This window comes from Heptranchias perlo, chromosome 28, assembly GCF_035084215.1.
Source record: "Heptranchias perlo isolate sHepPer1 chromosome 28, sHepPer1.hap1, whole genome shotgun sequence".
Classification (NCBI taxonomy): domain Eukaryota; kingdom Metazoa; phylum Chordata; class Chondrichthyes; order Hexanchiformes; family Hexanchidae; genus Heptranchias; species Heptranchias perlo.
In genome coordinates, this window is record NC_090352.1 from 21,730,399 (window position 1) to 21,757,808 (window position 27,410).

The 27,410-nt window shown below is 39.8% G+C and overlaps 1 protein-coding gene across 2 annotated transcripts in view; it reads left to right on the forward strand.

Moving 5' to 3' along the window:
- The first annotated feature begins 8,873 nt into the window (after positions 1 to 8,873).
- si:ch1073-145m9.1 (uncharacterized) overlaps positions 8,874 to 27,410 on the forward strand; it is a 46,155-nt gene continuing 27,618 nt past the window's right edge. The window contains exons 1-6 of one of the 2 annotated variants that reach the window (XR_010968493.1): positions 8,874 to 9,110; positions 13,042 to 13,137; positions 20,248 to 20,360; positions 21,045 to 21,168; positions 25,911 to 26,083; positions 26,175 to 26,340. Coding sequence is in view for 1 of the 2 variants with exons in the window: in XM_068008211.1 (XP_067864312.1) it covers positions 9,071 to 9,110; positions 13,042 to 13,137; positions 20,248 to 20,360; positions 21,045 to 21,168; positions 25,911 to 26,083; positions 26,175 to 26,240 (612 nt within the window). In the remaining variant the exon portion in view is untranslated. Of the gene's footprint in view, positions 9,111 to 13,041; positions 13,138 to 20,247; positions 20,361 to 21,044; positions 21,169 to 25,910; positions 26,084 to 26,174; positions 26,568 to 27,410 lie in introns of those variants that run through there. The other variant, XM_068008211.1, reaches the window with a different exon arrangement.

Genomic DNA, 27,410 nt, shown 5'->3' on the forward strand with positions numbered 1-27,410 from the left:
AGAATGGGGTGGCCATGCAATCAAGGTGATGCTGGAAAAGGGAAAGGGATACAAGAGGAGATGCATTTTGGGGCTACTGGAGCAAATGTTAGACAAGGGAGCTGGAGCACAACCGTTTCATGTTTCATTCTGTTGCTGCTCTGCATCCTACCAAACCCCTCTTCCTGTCTGTGACCTGAAAGTTGAAACCCTGCACCTGCCACCCACCAGCATGGCCTGCAACTCACCATGTCAAAGCAAGCCTGTGGTCCACAACCATGACCAAAAAATTGCAGCCTGTGGCCCTTGGTGTCTCTTACCTGCCATGCTACGCCATACACCACCTCTCACCTGAAAAAAACAGGAAGACAGAAAAGGACAGGGAAAAACAAAAAAGAAGAAAACACCAGAGAAAAGAAAAAGAGACAAATTCAGGAGGAGAGAGACAGAATGAGAAGTAGCAGATCATAGATAAACAACAAGTAAGACTAAGACTATACTCCGGTTTACCTTGAGTAACGTCACAGGAAATCTACTAGTAATTAAAAAGAGTGGTCTGTCACACGTCAACTGTCACACTTTCTGACAATTTCAATTTTGAACACACTTGCACCAAATTGCTCAAATGCTAATGATGAAACAGCAACAAAATACAACCAGAGAAGTCGGAAACCTGCCAATGAACAAATACCAAAAGGGTATAAAAACTACTAATCAAGAATCATTAGTAAGCAAACTGCTGCCAATAAAACAACTGGAAAAGAAACCATTGAAAATCACTCAGGATATTCAACAACAACAACTTGTATTTATATAGCGCCTTTAACATAGTAAAACGCCCCAAGGCGCTTCACAGGAGCATTATCAGACAAAATTTGACACCGAGCCACATAAGGAGATATTAGGACAGGTGACCAAAAGCTTGGTCAAAAAGATCTTGGGTAAGAAGCATCTTAAAGGAGAGAGAGGCCGAGAGATTTAGGGAGAGAATTCCAGAGCCTAGGGCCTAGACATCTGACGGCACAGCTGCCAATGGTGAATGGTGAAGGAAACTGGGGATGTACAAGAGGCCAGAATTGGAGGAATGCAGAGTTCTTGCTTTCAGCCACCATCTTGTTTTGTCAGTACCCTGAGGACACAGTAATTTGTAAACATGGTAGATTCTGAAATTTTTAATCACTAGACCAAAATTGCAAAATCGGAATCTGTGGGAGCTTGTAAAACAAATCTTTAGCATTCAGGGTTTGGCAACCTAAGCCACTAGATGTCAGGGTTTACTTAACCAAGTCATTGGATGTCAAGGCTTAACAAGCAATGTTTTACATGCCAATATACAGTAAACCAAACTGCTAGATATTTGAAAGAAGGGTCTGCACCAAAATGTTAACTTGACTGTTCTCTCTACAGATGCTGCCTAACCTGCTGAGTGTCTCCAGCATTTTCTGTTTTTGTTTCAAATTTCCAGCATTTCCAGTTTTTTTTGTTTCGTTTACTAGATGTCAAGATTTTATAAACAACACTACACTATGTAAGGGATAACAAAGCAAGCCATTCATCCAAATATACTAGTTTGAACACTTTTCCTTCCTCCCTGCATTATCAGTGTAAAGAAATCAAGACCTGTTATACCCTGCTCTAACTCATTCTTTCCAACACTTCAAATCTCTGGAACTGCTTACTTCCTTCAGTCTTCCTTTCCTCCTACAGAGTTTTCCAAAATCCACTTGTAGTATCACCTAACCACTCCTTAATTCATCTAATCATCTATATATATTTTTTAACTTTGGTAATGTCCTGCATCACAGGTCTTGGTCCTTCATCTAGGTTTCTAATTAAATAATTTTGGTTTAATGTCACTAAACCTTGACATTAAACCAAAATTCAGGATGCATAAATATTACCAAGTTATAATTTATTAGTTTGTCATTTTTGGTATTGTGCTTTTTTTTTATTCGTTCATGGGATGTGGGCATCGCTGGCGAGGCCAGCATTTATTGCCCATCCCTAATTGCCCTTGAGAAGGTGGTGGTGAGCCGCCTTCTTGAACCGCTGCAGTCCGTGTGGTGAAAGTTCTCCCACAGTGCTGTTAGGAAGGGAGTTCCAGGATTTTGACCCAGCGACGATGAAGGAACGGCGATATATTTCCAAGTCGGGATGGTGTGTGATTTGGAGGGGAACGTGCAGGTGGTGGTGTTCCGTGTACCTGCTGCTCTTGTCGTTCTAGGTGGTAGAGGTCGCGGGTTTGGGAGGTGCTGTCGAAGCAGCCTTGGCGAGTTGCTGAGGTGCATCCTGTGGATGGTAAACACTGCAGCCACAGTGTGCCGGTGGTGAAGGGAGTGAATGTTTAGGGTGGTGGATGGGGTGCCTATCAAGCGGGCTGCTTTGTTCTGGATGTCCTTTGTCGAGCTTCTTGAGTGTTGTTGGAGCTGCACTCATCCAGGCAAGTGGAGAGTATTCCATCGCACTCCTGACTTGTGCCTTGTAGATGGTGGAAAGACTTTGGGGAGTCAGGAAGTGAGTCACTCACCGCAGAATACCCAGCCTCTGAGCTGCTCTTGCAGCCACAGTATTTATATGGCTGGTCCAGTTAAGTTTCTGGTCAATGGCAACCCCCAGGATGTTGATGGTGGGGGATTCGACGATGGTAATGCCGTTGAATGTCAACGGGAGGTGGTTAGACTCTCTCTTGTTGTAGATGGTCATTGCCTGGCACTTGTCTGGAGCGAATGTTTCTTGCCACTTATCAGCCCAAGCCTTGATGTTGTCCAGGTCTTGCTGCATGCGGGCTCGGACTTTTTCATTATCTGAGGGGTTGCGAATGGAACTGAACACCATGCAATCATCAGCGAACATCCCCGTTTCTGACCTTATGATGGAGGGAAGGTCATTGATGAAGCAGCTGAAGATGGTTGGGCTGAGGACACTGCCCTGAGGAACTCCTGCCGCAATGTCCTGAGACTGAGATGATTGGCCTCCAACAACCACTACCATCTTCCTTTGTGCTGGGTATGACTCCAGCCACTGGAGAGTTTTCCGCCTGATTCCCATTGACTTCAATAGTGTTTCTGAAGTGAATTAGTGGGGTGCCTAGATTCACTCAAGCCACATAAACAGATTCACCCAGGTGGGGCCTGGCTAGTATCAGTTTTAGGCTGACACTTGATGAGGTTACTATATTTTCTTGATTTTTTTTGTTGCCTGGGTGGGAACCAGAAGATTCAGTTTGCACTTCTCAAAGTACCCAGGTGGAGCTCCTATATAGCCAATAATTGGTGGGGGAGATTAGGAATAGGAAGACATAGGGGTTGACAGAATAGGTACAATGTCAGTCTGAATGCAATTTGAGGTCATTTTCCAAGACTATGAAATTGGAGGGGCTGGGGTGCCTGAGAATTACCCTGCAGTTCATGCTGGAACTTGATTATGGTTTGTAAAAGAAAGTAGAAAGATGTGCTTTCCAGAAATGTGAGCTGAATAAATATCCCAGGAGGGCCAGGATCCTGGCCATGCTCTGGACTCAAAGGTTTGGCATTAGGATGTTGTGAGAAGTGGACTTCATTCTTAATGAAAGAGCTAACTCAGATGGGGTGGGGTAGTCCTGTCAGTCTCATATAAACGGTAATACATAGTTTATAGTTTATTTCTTGAAGAGAATAATGTTGATGTTCCTTGGTTTGAGAGAAAAGAACTTCTGGATATGATTAATGTACAAGATTTTGGAGTTCATATCTGAGCATTAGGACACCTTTTAGCTGCTAGGATGATTTAGGATAAAGGTGATAGAATTTATTGCCTATGCACCAAATACCCATGCGCTGTGTTATTGTGACCTTTTGACTTGTCCTGATTGGGGATCAGTCCTATGAATAGGTAGTTGGGATTGGTAATACAATGTAATGGTCACATCCTGTGGATCAACACATGTCATTGATCAGTATCTCTACAGTTGTACAGTTGATTCTGAAAGGATTTTCTGTTTGGAGGGATATCATTGCTTTTACTGTATAGTCCAATTATATGATCCTTAAATCTGAGGCGTCTTTAAGTCTGAAAAAAACCACACAATATATTATTATATCAGATCACATTCCAGTGGGAATTGTCTTGCACTTGAACTAACATTAATCCCTCTAGACACTGCAGAATCAACGAGCCTGATTTTTCAGAATAACTAGGAGGAATAGGTAAGGCACAACAGCATTTTTTGACATCCGTAGCAACTGTTGCATTTAAATTTTGATCAGCAGATTTCACATCTAATTTACAATGGAAGGAGTGACATAGAACAGGGTTTCATGGTATATTTTGCACACACTTAATGAGATATACAGTAGGGTGAGAAGGAAGATAAACTGAAGCTGCTTACAAACCAGGAGCTGGCTCCTGCCCTCCCCATTTCCAGCACCCTTCTCAAGGGCAGTTAGGGATGGGCAATAAATGTTGGCCTTGAACGAATAAAAAAAAACTCCCTCCACAGGATTTCCAGAGATCCTTCCACATATGGGGTAAGGGGTTCCATGTTTGTGGGGCCAGCAGCTATTGCTATTCTCTCTCTTGTTATGGGCTGACTTCTCCTTAAAAAGGTGCAAAAAATGAGAAGTAGCTAATGTCATCATGACGTGCAGTAATACCCAAGTGTCAGTATGCAGCCCATAATAACGTGATCATAGGGGCATAAATAGGCAGCTACATTACATGGGAGAGTTCTTGTAGACTGAATGCATGTAGGGATGTGAGTGAAAGAGAAATTTCAGGTGAAGGCTGGGGGCATAAAGTGAACTCTACTGCCTCATTGGCATTCACAGTAAGCACTTTAAAGGGTATGAAGAGAGATAATTGCAAGTGACAAACATGCTCTGTATAGTGCATTAATGAAAGGTCTGGGTGGTCTCTCTTACCTTGCCTGACCTAATAAGGTCATTAAACTTCTTCCTGCACTGTTTGAATTTTTTTTTTGTTTAGGCCCCTTTTATAAGAAGGGGGGTTAAGGGTGTGCTTTATTCTTTAAAAAGCAAATCAAAATCAAATAAAAAACAAAATCAAATAATAATTTTATTATACTGGTCAAGGATGCACTCCAGTCCCTGCGGTGCCCACTGGTCGCAGAAAGCCTCAAGCGTACCGGGGGACACTGTGTGCTCCCTCTCCAGGGCCAGCTGGGCATGGAGAATGCCGCGGAAGAGAGGTAGACAGTCGGAGCGACCGCCCCCACTGGCCGCCTCCAGCCTGGATCTGTAGCACTGTTTGAATTATCATGCAGTGGTGAAATTGTCAGTGACAGATGTGGTGACCTCCTTCCACTCACCTTGGGCGCCTCTCCTTGGGAGATTGCATCTATTTGTGTCAAAGACGGGACCTCTCCTCTGTGTTATTTCTTTCAACAGGTCCCATTAGAAAACCTGGCTGCACCCTGGCCTCCTACACTTCTTGACATGCAGCACCTGTGATTTACCATACCCCCCCCCCCCCACCCCACAATGGGTGCGCTCCCAATCAAACAGAATACATGAAGCTTGCCTATAATATTTTAATAAGGCTGACCTGGGAAACGATGGCACAGGTCAGCGCTGAGCATATCGGGCAGCCACAAATTGCCCATCAGTCCACTCCCAGTTCGCCAATCAAAAAATCCGAAAATCTAGGCTTAAGTGCTTAAAAAGTATGAAGTAACCACTCTTGTTCTGGCCAACCAGAGTGTTTCCTCTTATGGGGGTAGCCAGTTACACAGATAAACCATGGAATTACTGCCAAACCAATTGCACAAGAAGGAAGAAAAACTTCCATTACTGGTGTCCAGCAGCCAAATGCTAAAATGTTTAAAGATAAATAAGAATTTTGTGAGCTTTGGTAGAAGACTATATATGTCAATGTGCCAAAACTGTAGAGGCAATGATCTAATTTTAGTGAACTATAACTTCCTTATTTTTGCACCTTCTGGGAAATAAAACCTGCAGAGGCCATTCATTTTCAGAGAGGCAGACAATGTGGTTGGATGCTGTTCATACTCAAGTACAGATTGGTTTATTTCATGTTTCTACAAGAAATTTATTGTTAAACATAAGTAATTAGAATACAAGTCATTATCAAATTGCAAAGTGCTCTGGTCAGACTCTACCTTGAGTACTGCATCCAGTTCTGATTGCTGAGACACAAGGCAGATATTCAAGTACTGGAGGCAGTGCAGAGAAGAGACATGAGGCTGATCCCTAGAGGTCTGAGGAAAGACTGGAAAAACTTTGCTTTTTCAGCTGTGACGGATATCTGAGAGGTGACCTTAAAGAGGTGTGCAACATAGCTAAGAGTATGTAAAAGGAAAAATTCAGAATATTTAAATTAAATTATGAAAGTAAGACATGGGGACATTGGTTCAAACTAGTTATAGGCAAATTTAGTTCTTCTTCACATAGACTGTGATCAACACATAGAATGGACTTTTAGTTAGAGTAGTCTATGCAAAAGCTCTGGAATCATTTTAGAAACAATTTGATGCTGTAATGAGGAGGGGGGCTGAAGTATGCTTCTGGATGGGAGAATTAAGATGGGCTGAATGGGCTTCCTTGTCCAAAAGTATCTTGTGATTTTGTGATCTGATTATATAATCATATAATAATATCAGTTGGTATTTATGTCTGAAAATAAATTGAGAATTATGAATTCATTAAATTACTAACTCCATCTCCTATGGTACTGTTCACAGGCTAGACTCCCAAACTCTGCACCAGGGCATTTTTTTAAAAATAGAAATTTGTATGAAGAGAGACGGCACTGTGCAAGAACAGGTTAAAAAAAAGCAGGTAAGAAAGTAAGTTTTTAAAAGTGCATTTTTTTTAAGTAGCACAAGCATGCATGAGCAAAAGATATCAATGCACAATTGGACCTGACTAAGAAAAACAAACAAGGAATTAAGGCCAGCGAAGAAGTTAAACTGCAGGCATGGAGGAAAAGTGAATCTTAGCATACAAGCAGGACTCTGGAAAGAAAACAACGTGTACGAATGTGCAATACCATAGAGGCAAATGTATGAGTAACTTCCATAATTTTAGGTGGAATTATAACATTTTTATGGGCTCTGTGTGGCAGTTGGAACTACTTGAAAAATAAATGTAGCAATGTAATTTGATCTTATACAGGATCTTTGCTGATTTATAATTAACTGAAACAGTATACTTAAGCTGCTTATTTGAGCCAATGAGAAGAGCACTTGATTTTTAATTACTACTCTACAAATTTAACGCAATAAGCATTCTGCAAGACTTACTTATAGTTCAGAAATTTCCAAAGTACAACTTGTGGGCCATTTCCATCCCTTGAGCGCAATCCTATTTGGGATTAGGGCTGGAAATTGCTGGAGAAATAATGGCAAATTGACACCACGCCCCATTATTAGTTTGTAAAAAATCCAGCAATTTGTAGTGAAGAAAAGATAAACCATGACTTCTGATTCGCTGCAAATTGTTGGTCGATTTGCGCCATTCCTCCATTAGCCTTATATTTTTTAATTGCAGGCAAGGAGGAAAAGTGTATTTCAAGAGTCTGGATGTTTGGAAAGGATTGTTCTTAGCACTGTTGCCTCACTGGTGAATAAATTTCTAATCAACACCTATATCAGCAGCTTAAGGTATATACACAAGGTTCCATGGCATGTACCAAACGATTGGACCCGCCAAGATTTGTTAGTTAAATATTTTTTTATTCGTTCATGGGATATGGGCATTGCTGGCGAGGCCGGCATTTATTGCCCATCCCTAATTGCCCTTGAGAAGGTGGTGGTGAGCCGCCTTCTTGAACCGCTGCAGTCCGTGTGGTGAAGGTTCTCCCACAGTGCTGTTAGGAAGGGAGTTCCAGGATTTTGACCCAGCGACGATGAAGGAACGGCGATATATTTCCAAGTCGGGATGGTGTGTGACTTGGAGGGGAATGTGCAGGTGGTGTTGTTCCCATGTGTCTGCTGCTCTTGTCCTTCTAGGTGGTAGAGGTCGTGGGTTTGGGAGGTGCTGTCGAAGAAGCCTTGGCGAGTTGCTGCAGTGCATCCTGTGGATGGTACACACTGCAGCCACTGTGCGCTGGTGGTGAAGGGAGTGAATGGAGGTGCCAGTCAAGTGGGCTGCTTTGTCCTGGATGGTGTCGAGCTTCTTGAGTGTTGTTGGAGCTGCACTCATCCAGGCAAGTGGAGAGTATTCCATCACACTCCTTACTTGTGCCTTGTAGATGGTGGAAATGTAAGGGTTAATTCCATGATCCTGTGCTGCTAAAAGGAACGCAGGTCAAAGGTATGGCGACAACACTTTAGTCCTGATCTAACCCACATTTCCTGCAAGTGCAACTTCCCAAATAGGATTAACCCTATAGCAAATAACAAAATGATCTGGATTTGATACGGTTTAAAATAGTCAAATACAGTATCACCAGATAACTTAGCATGGTTTATGTTAAAGCCTGAATTGCAAACATTTAATTCCCCCAAATAATATTTATAACTGAAGAACATCCGAACAGCAAATCAAAATCTTCAAACAAACCACATGAAATGGTTCTACTGTGTTGAAACGTTAGGAAAGCTGCAATCATTATGGTCGGACACAACGTGTAAGTTTGTACAGGTGCCAGTGAATCTTCCAGAGGAAGTGACGGTTCTGGCCGGCAACGGCCAGGATGAAAAAAGAGAGCAGAGCCTATTCCCTTCTCTTTGGGAATCAAATCATATTAAGATATCAGCACAGTAAAAAGCGACCATAATAACTCAGGATGGACTGAACCACTACAGAGCTCCGTATCTATGCAAATCCGCGTGGGGGTGGGACTGGGGCTGGGTTTTGGGGAGGCGGCTCTTATCACCGCCATCGGAACGTGCTCTTATGTTTATTTGCTTTTATAATATTCCGGTTGAACGCGGTACCTATGGGTTGCGACAGACCGTGCACTCAAATGCATTACTGTTTAGGAAGGAGTTGCTGAAGATTAGCGACAGTCGCAAGTGAACTGCAGTTTAATAAATTTAATAAATAAATGATCAGGTGATTAAAATCGCCAGGGATTAGGATCTGAACCAATAAATGTTAATGTTTCCTTTCGAAGTGCACAGAGCTACAAGATGGGTTTGAAAGTTTTCCTTTATGTGCCAAACGTTATCGGTAAGTGGCTTTTCCGGATTTTATGATAGTTTTGATTTATCATAAAAATAATTAGGAGTGGAGATGATGGATGGCTTGGATTGCCCTGCGAGTTCTCACCCTGATTTGGAGCATGTGATTGATGTACTTTTCCCAGGGCGGTAGGAGAGATTTATGTGTTGTGTATTCCTGTCTATTATCTGCATCTTTGTAGCTTTATTGCTTCGATTTTGAAATGTTCCCCCTCCGACCTGAGATGCGTTTGAAATGTGGGCACGTGTTTTACCGATGGTGCTAGTTATCAGATAGCTGCTACATTACAAAACGTCACAATGTTTGGAAGAGCACCTTTATCTAGGCTTATATTTGCAGTCTGTCTGACGAATTGCTGTTTAGGTGATGTGTTGAAGTGGTGCTGCTGGTTCTTGTGAACCCGTACTTGAGGAGAGGAGTGCTGGGGGTTAAAACAAAGGGTAAAAAAAACTGCAAATGTAGGAAATTGGATGAGGAGAAAAAATATTAAGATGCAAGTGAGGAACGTTTGAAAATATGTAAAACATTTTTGATATCAAGCAAACTACATGATCTATTTAAAAACATATTAGATTTTCTTTTATAGAAAATTTGTGTACAAGCACCTGCTTAAGCAGGAAAAATCTGCTCACAGCAAATATTCTCTGTAGAACCCAGTACTGTTAATAAAAAGGAAAGTGAGATTGGAATCATAAAAAAGCACAAATGAAAATATGTGGGCAGAGGGTTGTCTGTGTGGCTGCAAAGAATTCTACTTTTACCTTTTTTAGTTCCTGTTCCCTCCTTAGATTATGATTTTATCGGCACCAGCAACCCCAATAGTCATTTCTTAAGGTGTGAGCCTGGACAGTGAGTGATGGTCTATTCCACCACAGTGGCAGTACTGCTGAGCTCAACAGTCACATAAATGCACTTTCCTGCAGAAGACAATAGATAGGAGTCTGGTGGGGGACCCCTGGCAAATTTCCACTCCCCACCTCGGGTGCTAAAGTACAATTTTACTACCTCAGATGGTCTCCCAGCTGAGAGCAGTTAATTTTTTAAAAATCTGGAGATTGAATCTGGAACCTTCTGGTCGGTGTTGATTGTGGAATGCCATATGTTGCATTTACCTGGCAAGCTATTATTAGATCTCTATATTATGTGCTTAGGAGAAAGGAGGAAGTGAAGACAAAATGTTGTATGTGTTAATGGATTCTTCTCAACCCATTTAATTTCTTAAGGAAAGATTCTGTAATGTTTCCCCTTGTTCTTACTCCACCCCTGAATTAAAGAGTGTTTCTATAACTCTTAATTACAGCCCATCCAAAGTATTCCTCAGTTTGAGCATTCATAGGTTGGCTTGGAGACTGAACACAACTGTTCAGGGAGTAACTGGCAGCATGCACCTGCAATAAAACAGGCAGATTCAAATTATGAGTTCTCGGGAGCCATTGAGTTGGTCACTACAGGTCCCCAGAATGCAGGCAATTTCAATCTGCAGATTTTAACGTACATACTGGCAAGGTGCAGCTGGCAGTACTACACTTGGTTCAGTCCTTCTCATTGTGTAGTGGGTTACTGCCTTGTGATTCTATCTCCTGCAAAAATTAGTTGTTTCACTATCATCTTGTTTCACTTCTCTTTCCCACTGCAGCAGCTTCAGGTAGTTTAAGTAGAAAAGAGGCTGTTAAATGGGCGTTTGGGGCAGGGATAGAGTGTGACACTGGGCCAGGAGCTCTGATTATTCTCACACATTGTTGTAAGTTCCTGTTATCTTTTCCTACTCCTTCCCACCCCTTGTAATCTACCTTGGGATGTTTTCTCCGTTAAGGATGCTGTATAAATGCTTGGTGATGTCGGTGGAGAATCCAGCACTGCCAGCCTAGGTAGAGCTCTCATTACATTATTTAAAAAGGAATAGTTTAATCTTTCAGTATAATTTCTTACTTTTGGTGAAACTTCTACACCTTTTTATAATTAGAACTTTCATTTAATCATAGACTTGCAACATCTAGCAACCATAAGTGAATTATCTCATGTCAAACACTGACAAAAAAAGCAAATGTACCTTCCCATTCATTGTGTTAATCTACCTTTTATGCTATTTAATAAGCATTTGCCTGTAGCATAACAAATTAATTGTTTTACCTTCTCCCATGTCCATATAGTTTTTTTAAAAATTAAAATTTGCATTTGTACCACTCATTTATGGAAATCCTGTGTACATCTACCCTCTGTGGGGCTGGAGTTGATGAGTTGGAGCGACATAAGGCATGGAGAACCCATAGACCATGTTCACTCAGTATTCCGGTATCAGTGTGCTCTGGCTCTTTGCAGATGGATTGTAGCTATATTTATAGTCTCTTGCCAAGTTTTTCTATATTTTAATCATACACATGGCAGACAGTGAGATAGAAACAATCAGTGCAATTCAATCGTCTAGTATTTTTTTTAAGAGAGCAGGAATTTTTAAGTGTTGGCAGCAGCCACTTAATCTGATGCCCCATGATTTAGGACCCCCACAAGGTATCAGATTTTCCATTGTGATATCGTGATTTACACAAAGGAATCACTAAGTTTCTAAAAAAAAAAGTGCTGAAAGATAAGATATTAATATATGATAAACTCCCTCTAATTCTCTCTTTTCCTGTCCTCCAGTAGCACCTCCTATATTGACGGAGCTGAGATTGTGAATACAGTGGTACTCTAAAAGGCTTTGCGGCTTTGCTACTTTGCTGTTGAACTTTAAATGCTTAAAAGTCAAAGATATTGTGCGATGTCTCCAAATACTGTTGTAAAGTTTCCATTAGTTATGTTTTTCTTTCCTGGTTGTACGAGTGGGCATAATATCAGAGCTATTGTTCTAGCATGATACAGTGACATTCACAGCAGGCTGTCTATCTTAAAACAAAAGCAAAATACTGCGGATGCTGGAAATCCTGAAATAAAAACAGAAAACGCTGGAAATACTCAGCAAGTTAGGCAGCATCTGTGGAGAAAGAAAGAGTTAATATTTCAGGTCGATGACCTGACTATCTTGTCAGGCCATCGACCTATCTATCTTGTTTGTTACTTGAGCTGACCTGGAAAGGGGGTGCAGGAAGATGGAACTGACTGGATCAGGGAATCAAATCCCTAATTACTTTAACGTAAATAATACTGTGAAAGGGAACTAGAGAATGTAGTTAGCTAGATCATCATCGTTTCATTTCTGGGACCTAGTTTAAATGCAGTTCAGATTGATGGGATAAAAGTCTCCTTTTTCTGCCAAATTTAAGGGTTCCAAGTGAAGTGAGTTGGGCAGTCACAGTCGGGTTCCCATGGGAAGGGCTGTACTGTGCAAAACTGCTTGTGATTCTGCACAATAAGTGTACTAAATTTGCAGCGTTATTCAGACAACTAAGAATGGCGACTGTGGGAAGTAAACAGTACAATAGGGATGCTCCATTGCGGTTATGGTAGTGAGAAGCTAGCTTTAACCTGTAACTCACTCATGTTGTAGCTGGACCTGGAAGTGGTTAAATAAGTATACAACACATTATTTTTAAACTGAAAACACAGGTATCATGGTACTGCTGCTGCATTAACTTAGAGACCTCTAAAGGACGATAGGTTAAAAATTGATACCGTTAGAAAATAGCTTTCAGTTTGAGTTTGTTTTGGAACAGATACGTTAAAATTTCCCTCCTACAAACTGAAAGCCATTTTAGAGTCATAGACTCTATGACTCTAAAATGGCTTTCAGTTTGTAGGAGGGAAATTTTAACGTATCTGTTCCAAAACAAACTCGAATAAGTGTTGAGGTAAAATATATTTTGCTTTGCCCTATTCTGAAAGGTTAATAAGTAATTTCTGTAAGTATAAAATGTCTGTATATTGTATGTGAAAGTTTGAGATGTACTTTATTTGAACTAAATCCAGACTGTGTTGTTTTCAGGTTATATAAGGATACTCCTACTGTTGGTTAGCTGGTGGACTTTCAATTATCCTGCAGTGTTTGTTCCCTGCTATGTGATTTCCATTATTCTTGATGGTGAGTGTGTATCTTGAAATGTTGATCAAGAGAAGGAAGCAGAAAGTTTTAAAGTAACCTGAATGTGTCTAAATGGCTGATGCTGTTTCCCATCTGAGGGGTTGCAGCTCACAGATGTTGCTAGTTCTCTTAATTATTGTACTTCGTTGTAGCACCTGTTGGTTTCATGTTAGTACTGCATAAACTTCCCTTTTGAGTTTAAACTTCTCTTTTTTTTGAGTTTAAACTTCCCTTTTTGTGCTTTTTTAAAACAAGCAAATTATGAGATGGAAACCACCACCCATGGTCTATTTTTTAAAAAGTCACCTTCTCTTTGTGATTTTTTATTTTAAAAGAACTTCCTTTTTTTTAGTTTAAAAGGTTTCAGTGGAATTTGCTTCTGAAGTATTATTACTAAAATTATCATCTGTTAATCTTGTGAATTTCAAATATTTTACTTTATAGACAGATATAATTCATATGCATAGGACAGTGTGTCGACATTTCTTAGATTTACATTTTCCCCTTTCACTCCTGTCACCTACAGCTTGGAGGATGGGTTGAAGCTAAGGCCTTCTCCAGCATCTCAATGACAGTTTCTCCCCCGCTTGACCTGGTTCACAAGAGGCATACTTGATATTGGTTGAAGCACACTATCAGGCTTTCCCCTCTTGATGCAAGAAGCTCCATTACATGACATCCCTGCAGATACCTGTCAGAGATTCAGCCAATTGCATGATAGCTAGCCCATTCCCAAAGCAAGCAGCCCTTAGAGTTGTGTAATCACCTCTCACATGAGATCATTCCACATACTTGAAAAAATATAATTGCTGTTCTTTTCTGTCCTGATTTCACATCGTTATATGATGGTTAGGCACAGAAGGCAATGGAATCATCTTAGATCGTAGCCCAGAAGAAGACACATTACTTACTTGCACTTTCAATAATGAGAAGCTTCCAAAACAGTAAAATATTAATTTTACAACAAAAGATTATCTGGGACAATTTTCAATTGTAATCTTTTTGAAAAACCTAAAAGAAGGAGCAGAAGGACATAACATTGTGAAGTCTGGGAACGAGAAAAGATCATTTAGCCAATTCCTTCCACCATAAAGGCTACCCAACCTACTCAACTTCCTGAGAAAGGTAGTAAACTAATCTCCACAAAGATAATACTTTTCAACTCTGAAGCCCTTTGAGCAGAGCTCCAGGATACTAATTCACTGTTACAGTATCTACTGGTAAACTCTATCCAGTTACGTTCTACAGATGGCTCATCCATAGTCCTAGAAGCACAGGAACAGTTGTGTTTGAGAGAATTTGATCATATGTGCATATTCAATCAAATGCATAAATAGATATTTATCTAGATTTTTCAAGCAATTAATTGACATAACATTTACTGTTTTTTCTGGGAATTCATTCCAAACATCATCTGTACTTCCAGATAAGGGGAATCTTATAATCTCTAATGTCGCATGAAGCTTGTGAATCTTGTACTTGTGCTCTAGTTCTACCAGCACACTTTAACCTGCTTATATATCCATTAGCTGTACCTTTCAGTATTTCATATAACTGGAGTAGGTTTTTTCCCATTCTTCTTTTCTCCAAGAAAACAGGGTCAAAGCTGCCCATATGGCTCAGAAAAGTCAGTGCATTGAATGAAGGAGAGGATAAAATTGCATGTCGTGAAACCCAATGCAATTTTATTTGTCTCTTTTTATAACTTGGAGCTCAAAATCCAGAATCATCATAGTTGCTCTTCTCTGAACTTTCTCCAACGCATCAATGCCCTTTCGAAGGTAGGGTGCCTAAATCTGCACACACTATTCTAAATATCGCACCACATTTCAAGGTTTTTTTCTACAGAGAGGATTTAGAAAAGAGTCACATTTAAATGTTGGGTTTGAAAGCAAAGTATATTCACACAAGTTTAAAATAAGCACTGAAATGAATGGTGGTTTAAATGCTAATGAACTAGGCATTAATGTTGTTCCCAAAAGATTGAAAACAGTAACAATTAGTTAGTCTGTCTTGGTAATCGATAAACACTTCACACGCACTGTGTTGGGAGGACCCTTGTCCTTGGCACAATCTTGTCTGGCATATTCCGTCCCTGCTGGTTGTGAACAAGGTGAGGTGAAATACAGACTGGCAGTCAGGCTTTAAAATATAAAGCTGTGAGGGAAAGCTTTTTGCTAGGCTCAGAAGGTTAGAATGAAGGAGGGTAGTTAGAAGTTATCTTGTTTAAGTCAAGCCAGATGAGTCACTGACTTGGGGAGCTGAAATATGTTCAGTATTTTGTACTATTACATGAAGACAAGTTGTACTGATTTAATTGTAAGTCTGACCATAACTGTTGTTCTGTATTTTTACTTGATGTCTGTGAAATAAAGCTACTTAACAATTTGTGTCTCTCTTCATCTGACCAAAAACAACCATGGACAACTAAAGAGGTAAGGGACAGTATAAGACATAAGGAAAGGGCATAGAAAAAGGCAAAAAATGGCACAGATCCTGGCGAATGGGAACGATACAAAGATCAACAAAGGGTCACAAAACAGATAGTAAGAGCAACAAAAAGAGAGTATGAAAAGAAACTTTGCAAGGGCTATCAAAACCAATACGAAGAACTTTTATAGTTATATTAGGAAAAAGAGGGTGGTCAGGAGCAGTGTTGGCCCCTTAAAAACTGAAAGTGGGGATATTGCCATTGACAATGGGGAAATGGCGGACATGTTGAATAATTACTTTGCGTCAGTATTTACAGTAGAAAAAGAGGATAGCATGCCAGAAATCCCAAGAAAACTAATATTGAATCGGGGATAGGGACTCAATAAAATTAACATAAGTAAAACAACAGTAATGAAGAAAATAACAGCACTAAAGAGTGACAAATCCCCAGGACCAGATGGTTTCCATCCCAGGATTTTAAAGGAAGTAGGTGAGCACATTGCAGATGCCCTAACTATAATCTTTCAAAGTTCTCTAGATTCAGGAACTGTCTCTCTAGATTGGAAAATTGCACGTCACTCTGCTTTTTAAGAAAGGAGAGAGAGAGGGAAACCAGGGAATTATAGACCAGTTAGCCTAACATCTGTTGTGGGGAAAATGCTGGATTAAGGATAGGGTGACTGAACACCTTGAGAATTTTCAGAGTCAGCATGGATTTGTGAAAGGTAGATGGTGCCTGACAAACCTGATTGAATTTTTTGAAGAGGTGTCTAAAGTAGTGGACAGGGGAATGTCAATGGATGTTCTTTATATGGACTTCCAGAAGGCATTTGATAAAGTCCCACATAAGAGACTGTTAGCTAAGATAGAAGCCCATGGAATCGAGGGAAAAGTACGGACTTGGTTAGGAAGTTGGCTGAGCGAAAGGCGACAGAGAGTAGGGATAATGGGTAGGTACTCATATTGGCAGGATGTGACTAGTGGAGCCCCGCAGGGATCTGTCTTGGGGCCTCAATTATTCACTATTAACGACTTAGATGAAGGCATAGAAAGTCTCATATCTAAGTTTGCCGATGACACAAAGATTGGTGGCATTGTAAGCAGTGGAGATGAAAACATAAAATTACAAAGGGATATTGATAGATTAGGTGAATGGGCAAAATTGTGGCAAATGGAATTCAATGTAGACAAATGTGAGGTCATCCACTTTGGATCAAAAAAGGATAGAACAGGATACTTTCTAAATGGTAAAAAGTTTAAAAACAGTGGCTGTCCAAAGGGACTTAGGGGTTCAGGTACATAGATCATTGAAGTGTCATGAACAGGTGCAGAAAATAATCAATAAGGCTAATGGAATGCTGGCCTTTATAGCTAGAGGACTAGAGTACAAGGGGGCAGAAGTTATGCTGCAGCTATACAAAACCCTGGTTAGAGCGCACCTGGAGTACTGTGAGCAGTTCTGGGCACCGCACCTTCGGAACGACATACTGGCCTTGGAGGGAGTGCAGCGTGGGTTTACTGGAATGATACCCGGACTTCAAGGGTTAAGTTAAGAGGAGAGATTACACAAATTGGGGTTGTGTTCTCTGGAGTTTAGAAGGTTAAGGGGTGATCTGATCGAAGTTTATAAGATATTAAGGGGAACGGATAGGGTGGATAGAGAAACTATTTCCGCTGTTTGGGGATTCTAGGAGTAGGGCACAGTCTAAAAATTAGAGGCTAGCTCAATTGCTAAATTTAAATCTGAGAAAGATAGCTTTTTGGCAACCAAAGGTATTAAGGAATATGGGCCAAAGGCAGGTATATGGAGTTAGATCACAGATCAGCCATGATCTTATCAAATGGCGGAGCAGGCTCGAGGGGCTGAATGGCCTACTCCTGTTACTATATTCCTGTGTTACCATGTGTTTTCTTGGTCCACCTTTGAAAGAGAGGTCTAGATGGGGGCTCATACGAAAGACATGAATATTCAATTCAGTCCACAAGGAGGTCCTACTATTACACCCCTGGGTTATGCTATCATATAGATAGATATTGGGCAGTACAGGCATACCCAACTACAAGATGCGCGGATTGTACTTGAGCGATGTCTAAGGCAACATTTGAATTTGTAACATGTGGCCTTACTAATTATATAGAATTTTTTTCAAGGTTTTAGTGTGGATCCCAGGCAATAAAGTTTTGTTGATACGACTTCCATTTATTCAATACTTGTTAATAGTCAATAATCATATCCAAATTCTTTCTTTCCACTTTAATGGACACTCATTGTGCATGTAACAAAAGCTAAACTTCCTCTTGCAAATAAAATTGCGATATCTTTTGTATTTTATTTATTTTTATATATCTATCTATCTGAGGCTAAAATTCCTCACCAAACCAGCTGAGAACAGGATCAGGCTATCTGTGAGGAACAGGCCAGGCTTTTGATCTAGTAGTTAATCATATAAGGGGCGAGTGATGCATTGTCACCAGCAGTTAGCAGGTCCTGAGTATATGAGGCGAGATGTGAACATTTGCTGGTCAAGTGCTTCTTTGCTCCATACATTCCATTGCATTTTTCATCTGTCTTGAGTCACTGTTCTGTATCCACAGGCTGCTCAGGCTATGTTAAATATAGAAGCTGTCGCCTGTTCTGGAATTCACTCAATCCAACATTATGCCTGGTTACTGCGGTGATTCACAGTAACTCAAGTGTAGAAGAGGTGTGCAATTACATAAAACCTCATCAAAAGACTCTGTTTAAAGGACTATGAATCGCAATTATTAGTTTTATTGGACTCAGAAAACAGTCTACTGTATTGATGCAAGTCCCTTTCATTAGTCACATAGGCTGGTGTAATCAGTTTTACAATATTTCTGGATGCTCCCTCCTCTGTGTAATAAATGGACCATGTAAATAGCAATTGACCCAGAACAGGGACTACCCTGCAGAACTGCCCTAGTCACTAGCCCCAAAATAGAGTATTTCCCATTTGTCAGTTTTACTCCTGCCAGCAAATTTGCCATTAATTCAAATGCTTTCTGAAAATCCAAATAAATTACAGCAAGTGGGTAGTGATTGATTGTTTACTAATTTATTTACATTGACAAAGAATTCCAGAAGATTCATGAGGCATAGCTTGCCACTTCTAAAAGTATGCTGACTACCCATTATTTTTATTTTTGGGTGATTAGGGGCATAGGAACAAGAGTAGGCCGTTCAGACCCTCGAACCTGTTCCGCCATTCAAATAGATCATGGCTGATCTGTATCTTGACTCCATATACCGACTGTGATTCTGTAACCCTTAATACCCTTGCCCAACAAAAATCTATTAATCTCAGTTTTGAAATTTTTAATTTCCCACATATTGGTGTCTGTTTGCTGACTCAACTAAAAGTACAGGAATGAACCAACATATCCCCAATTGTGACGTAGGAGATTGATGGTTTAATGCACTGTGCCCATATCTCTGGACTGGCTGGTGATACTAAATAGAACAAGAGTAAGCACCTAAAATTTAATGTGCAGAACTCTGCAGCTGAATCTTGCTTTTTCAGCAGCTTTGAGGCCCAACATACCTTGTGAAGCTGGTGACTAAAGCTCATGTTGATGTCAGATAGGTTCTATTCAGTCTGCATGCGGGCCTGCAGTGATTCAGGGTGTAAGCAGGAATCTGATAAAGTTATGTTATACACACCTTTTAAAAAAAAAATCATGTGGCTATGGTGCCTCTAGAAATCTGCAAAGATTTCTTGCTCTACTTGTGTAGAAAATGCAGAACCAAACAAGCTGGAAGGTAGGCTGCAGTTAATGGCTGCGCAAGACCTCCTACAGAGACAGCCAAATTGTAGCACATATTACCTTGGAATTATCTTCTAAGGCAAGAAGTCTGATGTAGTGGTGACTCACTGGTTTCTGTGAAAGCTTAATCTTTCTCCCAGTGGGATGTTGTCTCTTTTAAAAAAAAATAGGAACTTTCATGCTCTGGGAAATACATTTTGTTCTGTCCTAGAGTGGCTTGTCATAAAAGGCAGTGAGAGCGACCAACTGTTTACTCAGAGGAAAGAGATTCCATACACTCTCCCTAGTGTGACTGATGGTGATAAGAACCCAATTCTCTTGTGATGCTCTGACTGATGGAAATTCTGAGATTAGGTTTTCTGCTGATGCTGCTTAATGGAACTTATGGTGAGAGTTGAGGGCTTTCACTCAGACTGAACACCTCAGAAGTTCCCTTCAGTGAAGTACATTAATTTCACCTTTTGTGCCAAACAGTACATTTTCATTTTATCACTGATTAACAATCAGGTCAGTTATTGGCAAGGTCATTGCTTTGTCATTGAATATATCAACAGATAGCAAATGGAAAAAACTGCATGATGCAGCTGAATTTTAAAGAAAACCCAGTAAATGTGTGTGTTAATAGTAAGAAATGTAGTTCAGATAGTTATAGTTTCTATGCTGAGTACTGTATAAGGCAGTAAACCCATCATGCATTAAAATGTTAGTGTATAAGCTTTATGCTGAGTATAATCCTACCAACACACACATTACTTTAGACTACATGGTGTGTATAAGGTTGGCAATCTAATGTAACAGTTACTAAATTGCACTTGTAATTTTCTTCCATTCTGAGGTGTATGTTTCCCCATAGTTAGTATATTCACTTTTAAAATGCTTCAAACATTACAGGGGTGGATGGGCTTGCAGCCCGTCAGTTAAATCAGGTATCTGAATTTGGAGCCTGGCTTGATGTTGCTATTGACAACCTGGGGCGTAGCATGTTATGGAGTTTACTCTTTAAGGTAAGAGCACAACTGACTGAGCTGTGAAAATGATATTACTGTACAAATTTGAGCACTTTTCAATTAACTTCTGTGGGCATTTGTTCCAATATGCCTAGGTTTAAAAAAAGAAAATGTGCACAGTAAAGCCATAGAGAATGAACAGCATAGATTCATCAGGATCAGTTAGGAAGCTATAATTATAAGGGGGACTTGAGATACTGGGACTACTTTCAGGCAGCAGAGAAAACTATGAGGAGATTTAATAGAGGTTGTAAAATTATGAAGGTTTTTTTCTAGCGTGAATCGGCAAAGACGATTTCTTCTGGTTAGGGAGTCAGTGATGAAGCATCATCAATTTAAAATTCTCACTGAGTGAGGAGAGAGGTTAGAGGAAATTTCTTTGCGCAGAGGGTTGTTGGAGCATTGACTGATTTGCCACAAGGAATAGTTAAGGCAGAGTCTGTTGCTTCTTTGAAGGAAAAGATAGACAAACTTTTGAAGCAGATGAAGATACAGGGCTATGGGAGAGAGCAGGGCAGTGGGAGTAGTTTTCAACTGATTCAGGAAAGAGCTGGTATAGATATGATAAGATGAATGGCCTCCTTCCATGATGTAAATTTCTATGGTACGAATGAAAGGAGATTGTAAATAAACTTATTATTTCAATGCCAAATTTTAATATTTCTTTTTTTATTTTGCCAGTGGGGACATTTTATCAGTAGCTTAGAATGGTGTGTTTTTGTCTGTACACACAATTCCATGGGAGCAGACTGGAAGAACAAGTTTGGCAATGGTCCTTGGTGGGTTCAGAAAACCATGGCAAATGGTATGAAAATCTTGATTTAATTGTTTTAAAATAATAAAAAAGGTATATTGTATTAGAAATTACACTGGTGGAAAATTGCAAGTTCCAACTGGCTCTCCAGCACTGTAAAATTTTGATTAAGGGTGTTGCAAATAGGAACTCCAGGAGTGGTCTCTTCTTTGGATCAACGTGAATGACTTGTTACTAAAAACCTCACTGAAAAGATCTGTAAGTATTTGGGCTGCTTGTTTTTAAACAGACAGACCAGTTCATATATTTTGTACAGTTGATCTTTGTGCTGTTTTAGTATCTCATTAGATCTTTTTTGCTTCTGTGTATTGTTTCACCTGACTGAGTAGCTCAGTTTGTACACATTGGTCTGGTGACCTGTTATTTTCACCTTTGGGAGAACATGGTGGGTATCCCATGTATTCTTCATTGAGTGATACATCACAATTAGGGGTTCATTGTTAAACCTGGGCATGCAAACCTGTCCATACATGGCCAAGAGCATATACATTTTGTAAGGCACTCAGCATATTTATAGAAAGTATAGTCTAGTCATGAACTGGAAAATTTGTTGGGGGGAATGTTCAAACTGTAACAGATGTCTGTGACTGAGAATACTTTTATCAGATCACCTGTGTTTCCTAGCACACTCTAGCCTGAGTTGACATGCTGCTATTTTCAAACAGAAGACAGATGATTTCTTCATATTTTGACACAACTGTTATTTCCCTCATCACAGGATTATTCTATTAAAGTAAGGGATGATTTGAAAATGTTCCCAATGTAAGTGTGTACACAAAGCATTGTAAATGTCACTGCTAGCAATGCCCCGGAATTAAGTGCAATAAAAATACCTGTGTTGCAGCAACTGTGTAACCAAGCGAGCAAACCCGAATTTCTTTACTGTCAGCTTTTTCTACCTACACAAATGTCACCTAAGCTACGCTTCTACTGTACTACCTTCTAGGCATCTGTCAATGCGGATCTTCAGCTGGCTATCAAGACGTATTCAGTAGTGAGACAGGAAAACATCTCTCCCTCTGAATTTTCCCCTTTCGTGTAAGGAAATATAGGTTTTAAAAGGTATTTAAGGGAGCCGGGCTTGAAAGGATTAAAAAGTCTAAGCTCTAGTTGAAATGGCAATATCAGCAGATGGACTGCTTTTGAATTAACTTGCTGAGGCTGCAGGATGACTAACAGCCCATGAGCATCCTGTTACTGCAAACCAGGAGGGAAAGAACACAATGGTATTTTCACTCCACGGTGGTAAAATTCACTCCTTCAGACATACTAGAATGCTGAAGCTAGCTAGAACTCCCGTTAGCATCAAGGCCTATAGGATGATTCATCAACTGCAGGGACAGGAAGGATCTTGTTATTGAGAATAAGGAGAGATAAGGGGGTTACAAGATCCTGTCCCACCTGGACAAGTACTTGTTGTTTTGGGAAATACTTGATTGGATGTATTTTACTGCAGTTCTGTTCTTTTGAGATATAACTGGAGGAGTCTGAGACTTTTAGTGTAGCAGCAACACAAGTGAGAAGCGGACACACTTTCTACCCAGAACTGAACGGGTAATATAATTGTTGTTCTGTTCTGATAACTATTGCCTCAACAGTTGCATGTGTTGATTCTTGTGTGAAGTTAATAAAGTATCACTATTTCCAATTGGAGTCAGGTCGAATCTTTATCAAGAAACTGGTGATCTTGTGGCAGGATCTGACATTTAATGATATCTGTTTTCTTTAAACGAGGACCCAGGGCTGACCTATTTGATATCAGTATATCATTTTGGGAAGGAAACCTTTTAGGGGCGTGCAGGCGACTTGCGTTACCTGCCAGTAGTCAATGTGTTCCATAATGGCCAGCTCTATGGGGGTTGGGGAAGCATTATTAAAGCAACAAGAGAATCTAGATGTACTGGAATTACGGTCTATGATGAGGGAAAAAAACCTATGAAAAGGTGGTTAATTATGTCCAGAAGTGAGTGGATGAGAAAAAGATTAAAATGGAGAAAGGTTGACAGTTGTTGGTCTATGCTGCGCAACTATGTGCGCATCAGGGCAATCAGATGGCTAACTCAACTGATATTAAGAGAGCCCAAGATAAGAAGTTTGAGAAATTATGTGTAACAGATTTAGTGTTGTTTTTGACTAGTCATGTCAAAAGGTGACAAAATGGATTAAAAGTCAAGTAACTGAGGGTAAGAAGCAAGAGGAGCGAGAAGCAGACACACCTTCTACCCAGAACAGAACGGGTAATATAATTTTTGTTCTGTACCGATGACTACTGCGTAGACACTTGCATGTGTTCATCCTTGTGTGAAGTTATTAAAGTCTCACTATATCCAATTGGAGTCAGGTTGAATCTTTACCAAGATTCTTCCCCACCTGCCCTCATCATGACAAAGTTCTTAAGTGTGCAATCACAATCTCCCCACAACAGTATGTTCAAGAGCTAAGGGATGGAGATGCAAGTTCAATTTCCTCAATTTGCCATGTAGTTGTTGGAAGTCAGGATTGGTGGCTGAACGTTTGATTGAGGCCAAGGAGGTGGAAAAAGTGCAGGTATACATGGAGCAGTGAGACTTATACACGTAGAAAAACAAAGAAAATAAGTGCAAACGAGCCTGTGTTATAATGATTTTAACCATGAATGGTTTAATTGAATAGTAATAATGCACTTATGTGCACAATGTCTAGCAGGAAGCAAAGGACATAAGGGAGTCCTGTGTGTAATATAAAGGCACAATTCTTCAACTGAACTGTCCTAAATCAATTATAGCTTATTAAAACATTTCTTAAAGGTTGCACACAAACTAGAAAATACCCCAATGTGCTTGTGAATGACAAAGCTTTTATTGTTGGCCTATCCTCAGCTTCCTGATCCAGTAAACAAGTATGTACACAAAACCAAATTCCGTGGTTAAATGTTTGTTTGCTTTCCTCTGTTATGCCACGACTGCAATGTTAATTTTATCTATATGCTTTCTATGGAACCAGAGTTTGTGTTTATTTCATAGAGCTATATTCCAGGTGACATACTTTATCGAAATGGTGAACAGCCATTTTCAAATGCAGATTCTATTTCAATTTGATCAAGGCTGTATAGCCATGTGAGCACAATCTTTTATCTCTTTTACTGTATTTTTTTAATTTGATTTAAATAATTGTTCTTTTTCTAACTTTTGGGTCATGTTCAAGATGTTCTAAGTCTTGCCAAAAGTCAGGAACCTTATGAACAAAAACAATGAACAAGTAAGAAAACTTAAGACGTAGTAAATTTTAATCTTCCTTAAATATTTCCCTCCCTGTTTATTTCAAAATAGAAAAATGGAAAGTTCATTACAGGTGAATTATTTTGATGCATATCAAATTTCTGGCCCACTAACCATGGACTAGCAACTTGCTGAACTTTGCCTGAGCCTCTGGTTAGGTACCATACTGATAATTCCCAGTTTATACAGCTCAAATAATCCGTTTCCTCTGTGGATGTAAAACAACTTGGGGGATGAGCCCTTCCACATCCTTGCCGTTTTAAAGTGGCCAGTCCTGTCAGGAAATCGCTGACTCATATGTGGGCAGGTGCATGGTTAGTACATGCAAGTGAGGGAAATATGGCCTCTGCTGAGCTTCCTGCCATTTGCACTCTTGGAATGCTGGATGCATGGGCCTGGCTATTAGGTTCCAGTATGCAGAGATTGGTAGTGGGGGGCTCTGCGGCAAAATTTGAAGAGAGGCAATGCACAGGCCCCATCAGAAAAAAATTTCCAAATTCTGAACAAAAACAAAATAATTTTTAAGTAGGCAGCTTTGCCAGCCATCATCTTCTCCTGCTGCAACAGATCTCTACTCCCTATTGGTCTGACTGGCCGAGACCAAGGAGCCTGTCTTCCCTTGGTAAAGGACCTCTGGGCCAGAAATACTGCCAGGATCAGTGGGGCATCTTTCTAATGGGTGGAAGTCCTGCTCCACTGGAGATGCTCCTTAATCAATGAGAAACGGGGTAGAAACCTTGGCCATTATTTTTGATCATCATTCTAGAAGACAAGTTGAGGTCTACAATGAACTCCCCTGAAATGTTATTATTGATTTAAAATAAATCTGCCACACTACTCAAGGAGTTTGTTTTCCTCCACGTTATCATTTTATAAGGTAGTTAAAACCTATAAATTGTACACTTTTTAAAGTGTGAAGCTCTGTGATTCAATAGTTCCTACCAAATTGTAAAAAATATTATTTAAAAATTAGTTCTGCATTTTATAGTAAAATCCATAGGCAGCTTTCACTTGTAGGAATGACACCTTTTTTAAAATCATGATTGGAGGAAGACATGGCTGTGCAACACATTGGCATCCTATCATACTGTTGTATGGAATGGTCCCACACTCCTTCATGCCCCTCTCAGCCCTGCTGTAGTTGGGAAGCACTAAGCAGAGACCAGGCACTTCCTGTCAGAGACAGGGAAAATTAAAGGTGCAGTCACTCTGGGCCATTTCCATACACCCAGTGCCCCCTTTTTCTCCGATGAGAATTAAATTACAGCTGATTGGCATTCACATAGTCTCCAGGAGATCAAGGTTCTGTTATTCTAGTTATTGGGTTAAAAATTTATTAAAATCTGTACTGGATCTTTAAAGATTTCTGAATTCAGGTCAGCTGAAACACTTGTATTCTTGAAGTCAATTTACAAAATATTATTTGCACTTTAGTGTGATAATACAATGGCTAAATTTGTATTATCCTACCGACAGGTTTTAAAACTCCTGTAGGAGCATTTGCCATCACTGGATTACATGTACTTCCTGTTTGGCTGTATTGGTACCACAATCAGGTTCTAACAGAAGCCTTTCTCCTGTCTTTTACCCTGCAATGGCTTGCAACAGTGTTGCTTGTTGCTGGAAGGCTTCTATGTATGGCTGTGGAGGTAAGAGGAAAAAAAGGTGACTTTAAAATGTATTTTAAAAAAACTGATTTTTCCAGAGCAGATAATTGAAAGACTTTTGTTTTCATTTTAGTTCTGGTGTATCTGGATTCATATTCTGTACCTCGTACGACATGAAAAAGAAACCAAAGGAGAGTAATGGACTGAATTTACATGCACTGCAGGCAGTTTGAGTTGTTCAGGAACATGATTTGTTAATTCAACACTTGAAAGAAAGCAAATGTTCTTGGTTAAGTAAGGTAACTAGATTCTGTAACACTGTGAAGTATAATCAAGATTTAGGTTCTCACTGAAATAGGTTGTGTGACGTTTACATTTTTGGGGGGCCTTTGGGAGAATTTGCCCCCCTTTTTTTAAACAAGGGTTGGGGGGGGTGAAGAGAGAAGAAAAGGTGTCAAATTAAAATTCTTGTTCTGGTATTTTTTTCTATCTTAAATAATTTTCTCGTGACAATCAACAAATCACTTTTTTTAAAATGAAAGGGATTTTCTGTGTTTTCATTTAGAAGTTTCATAGAGTATTTGATAAGTTTTAAAAGCCTTAGTTATGGGTTAGTTCATATACAATACATTTCTAGAAATACTACACCATCCTTTATTGAAATTGGAGTTTAATCAAAACAATTAATTCTAGACATGGCAAGAGGAAGAAGTCCTTTTAATGCAAACTCCCTGCCTGTCATTTAAATTATATTTTAATAAAAAAGTAGGAAGATGATTAGAATTTAGGGTGCAGGTATGCTGCCATTTTCACTTTGATGTAAAATAGTTTTAAGTGTCCACCGATATGAAAGTAGCAATATAGCTACTCCTGAGCACTCAAGGTCACATTACTGGGTCACCAGATAGTATAACCCCAGATTAGTGCAAAAATCATATTAATGCATTTACAGTACAACTTTAGCTTTAATGATTTTTGCACTAATCTGGGGTTATACTATCTGGTGACCCAGTAATGTGACCTTGAGTGCTCAGGAGTAGCTATATTGCTACTTTCATATCGGTGGACACTTAAAACTATTTTACATCAAAGTGAAAGTGGCAGCATACCTGCACCCTAAATTCTAATCATCTTCCTACTTTTTTATTAAAATATAATTTAAATGACAGGCAGGGAGTTGTAGCTTTGTTTTGCACCGACATTAAAGTTACAGTGTAAATTCAGACGCGGGGCCAACTTGTCTGTTTCAAAGTGGCACAAGACCGCTAGAGAAGTCTGCTTCATAATGATTCTACAGTTGTACTGTTAAAGCAGCCAAAGAATGTCTGAGCAGTCTAGTGAGTCACTTGGGGCCTTTATAAACTTACTT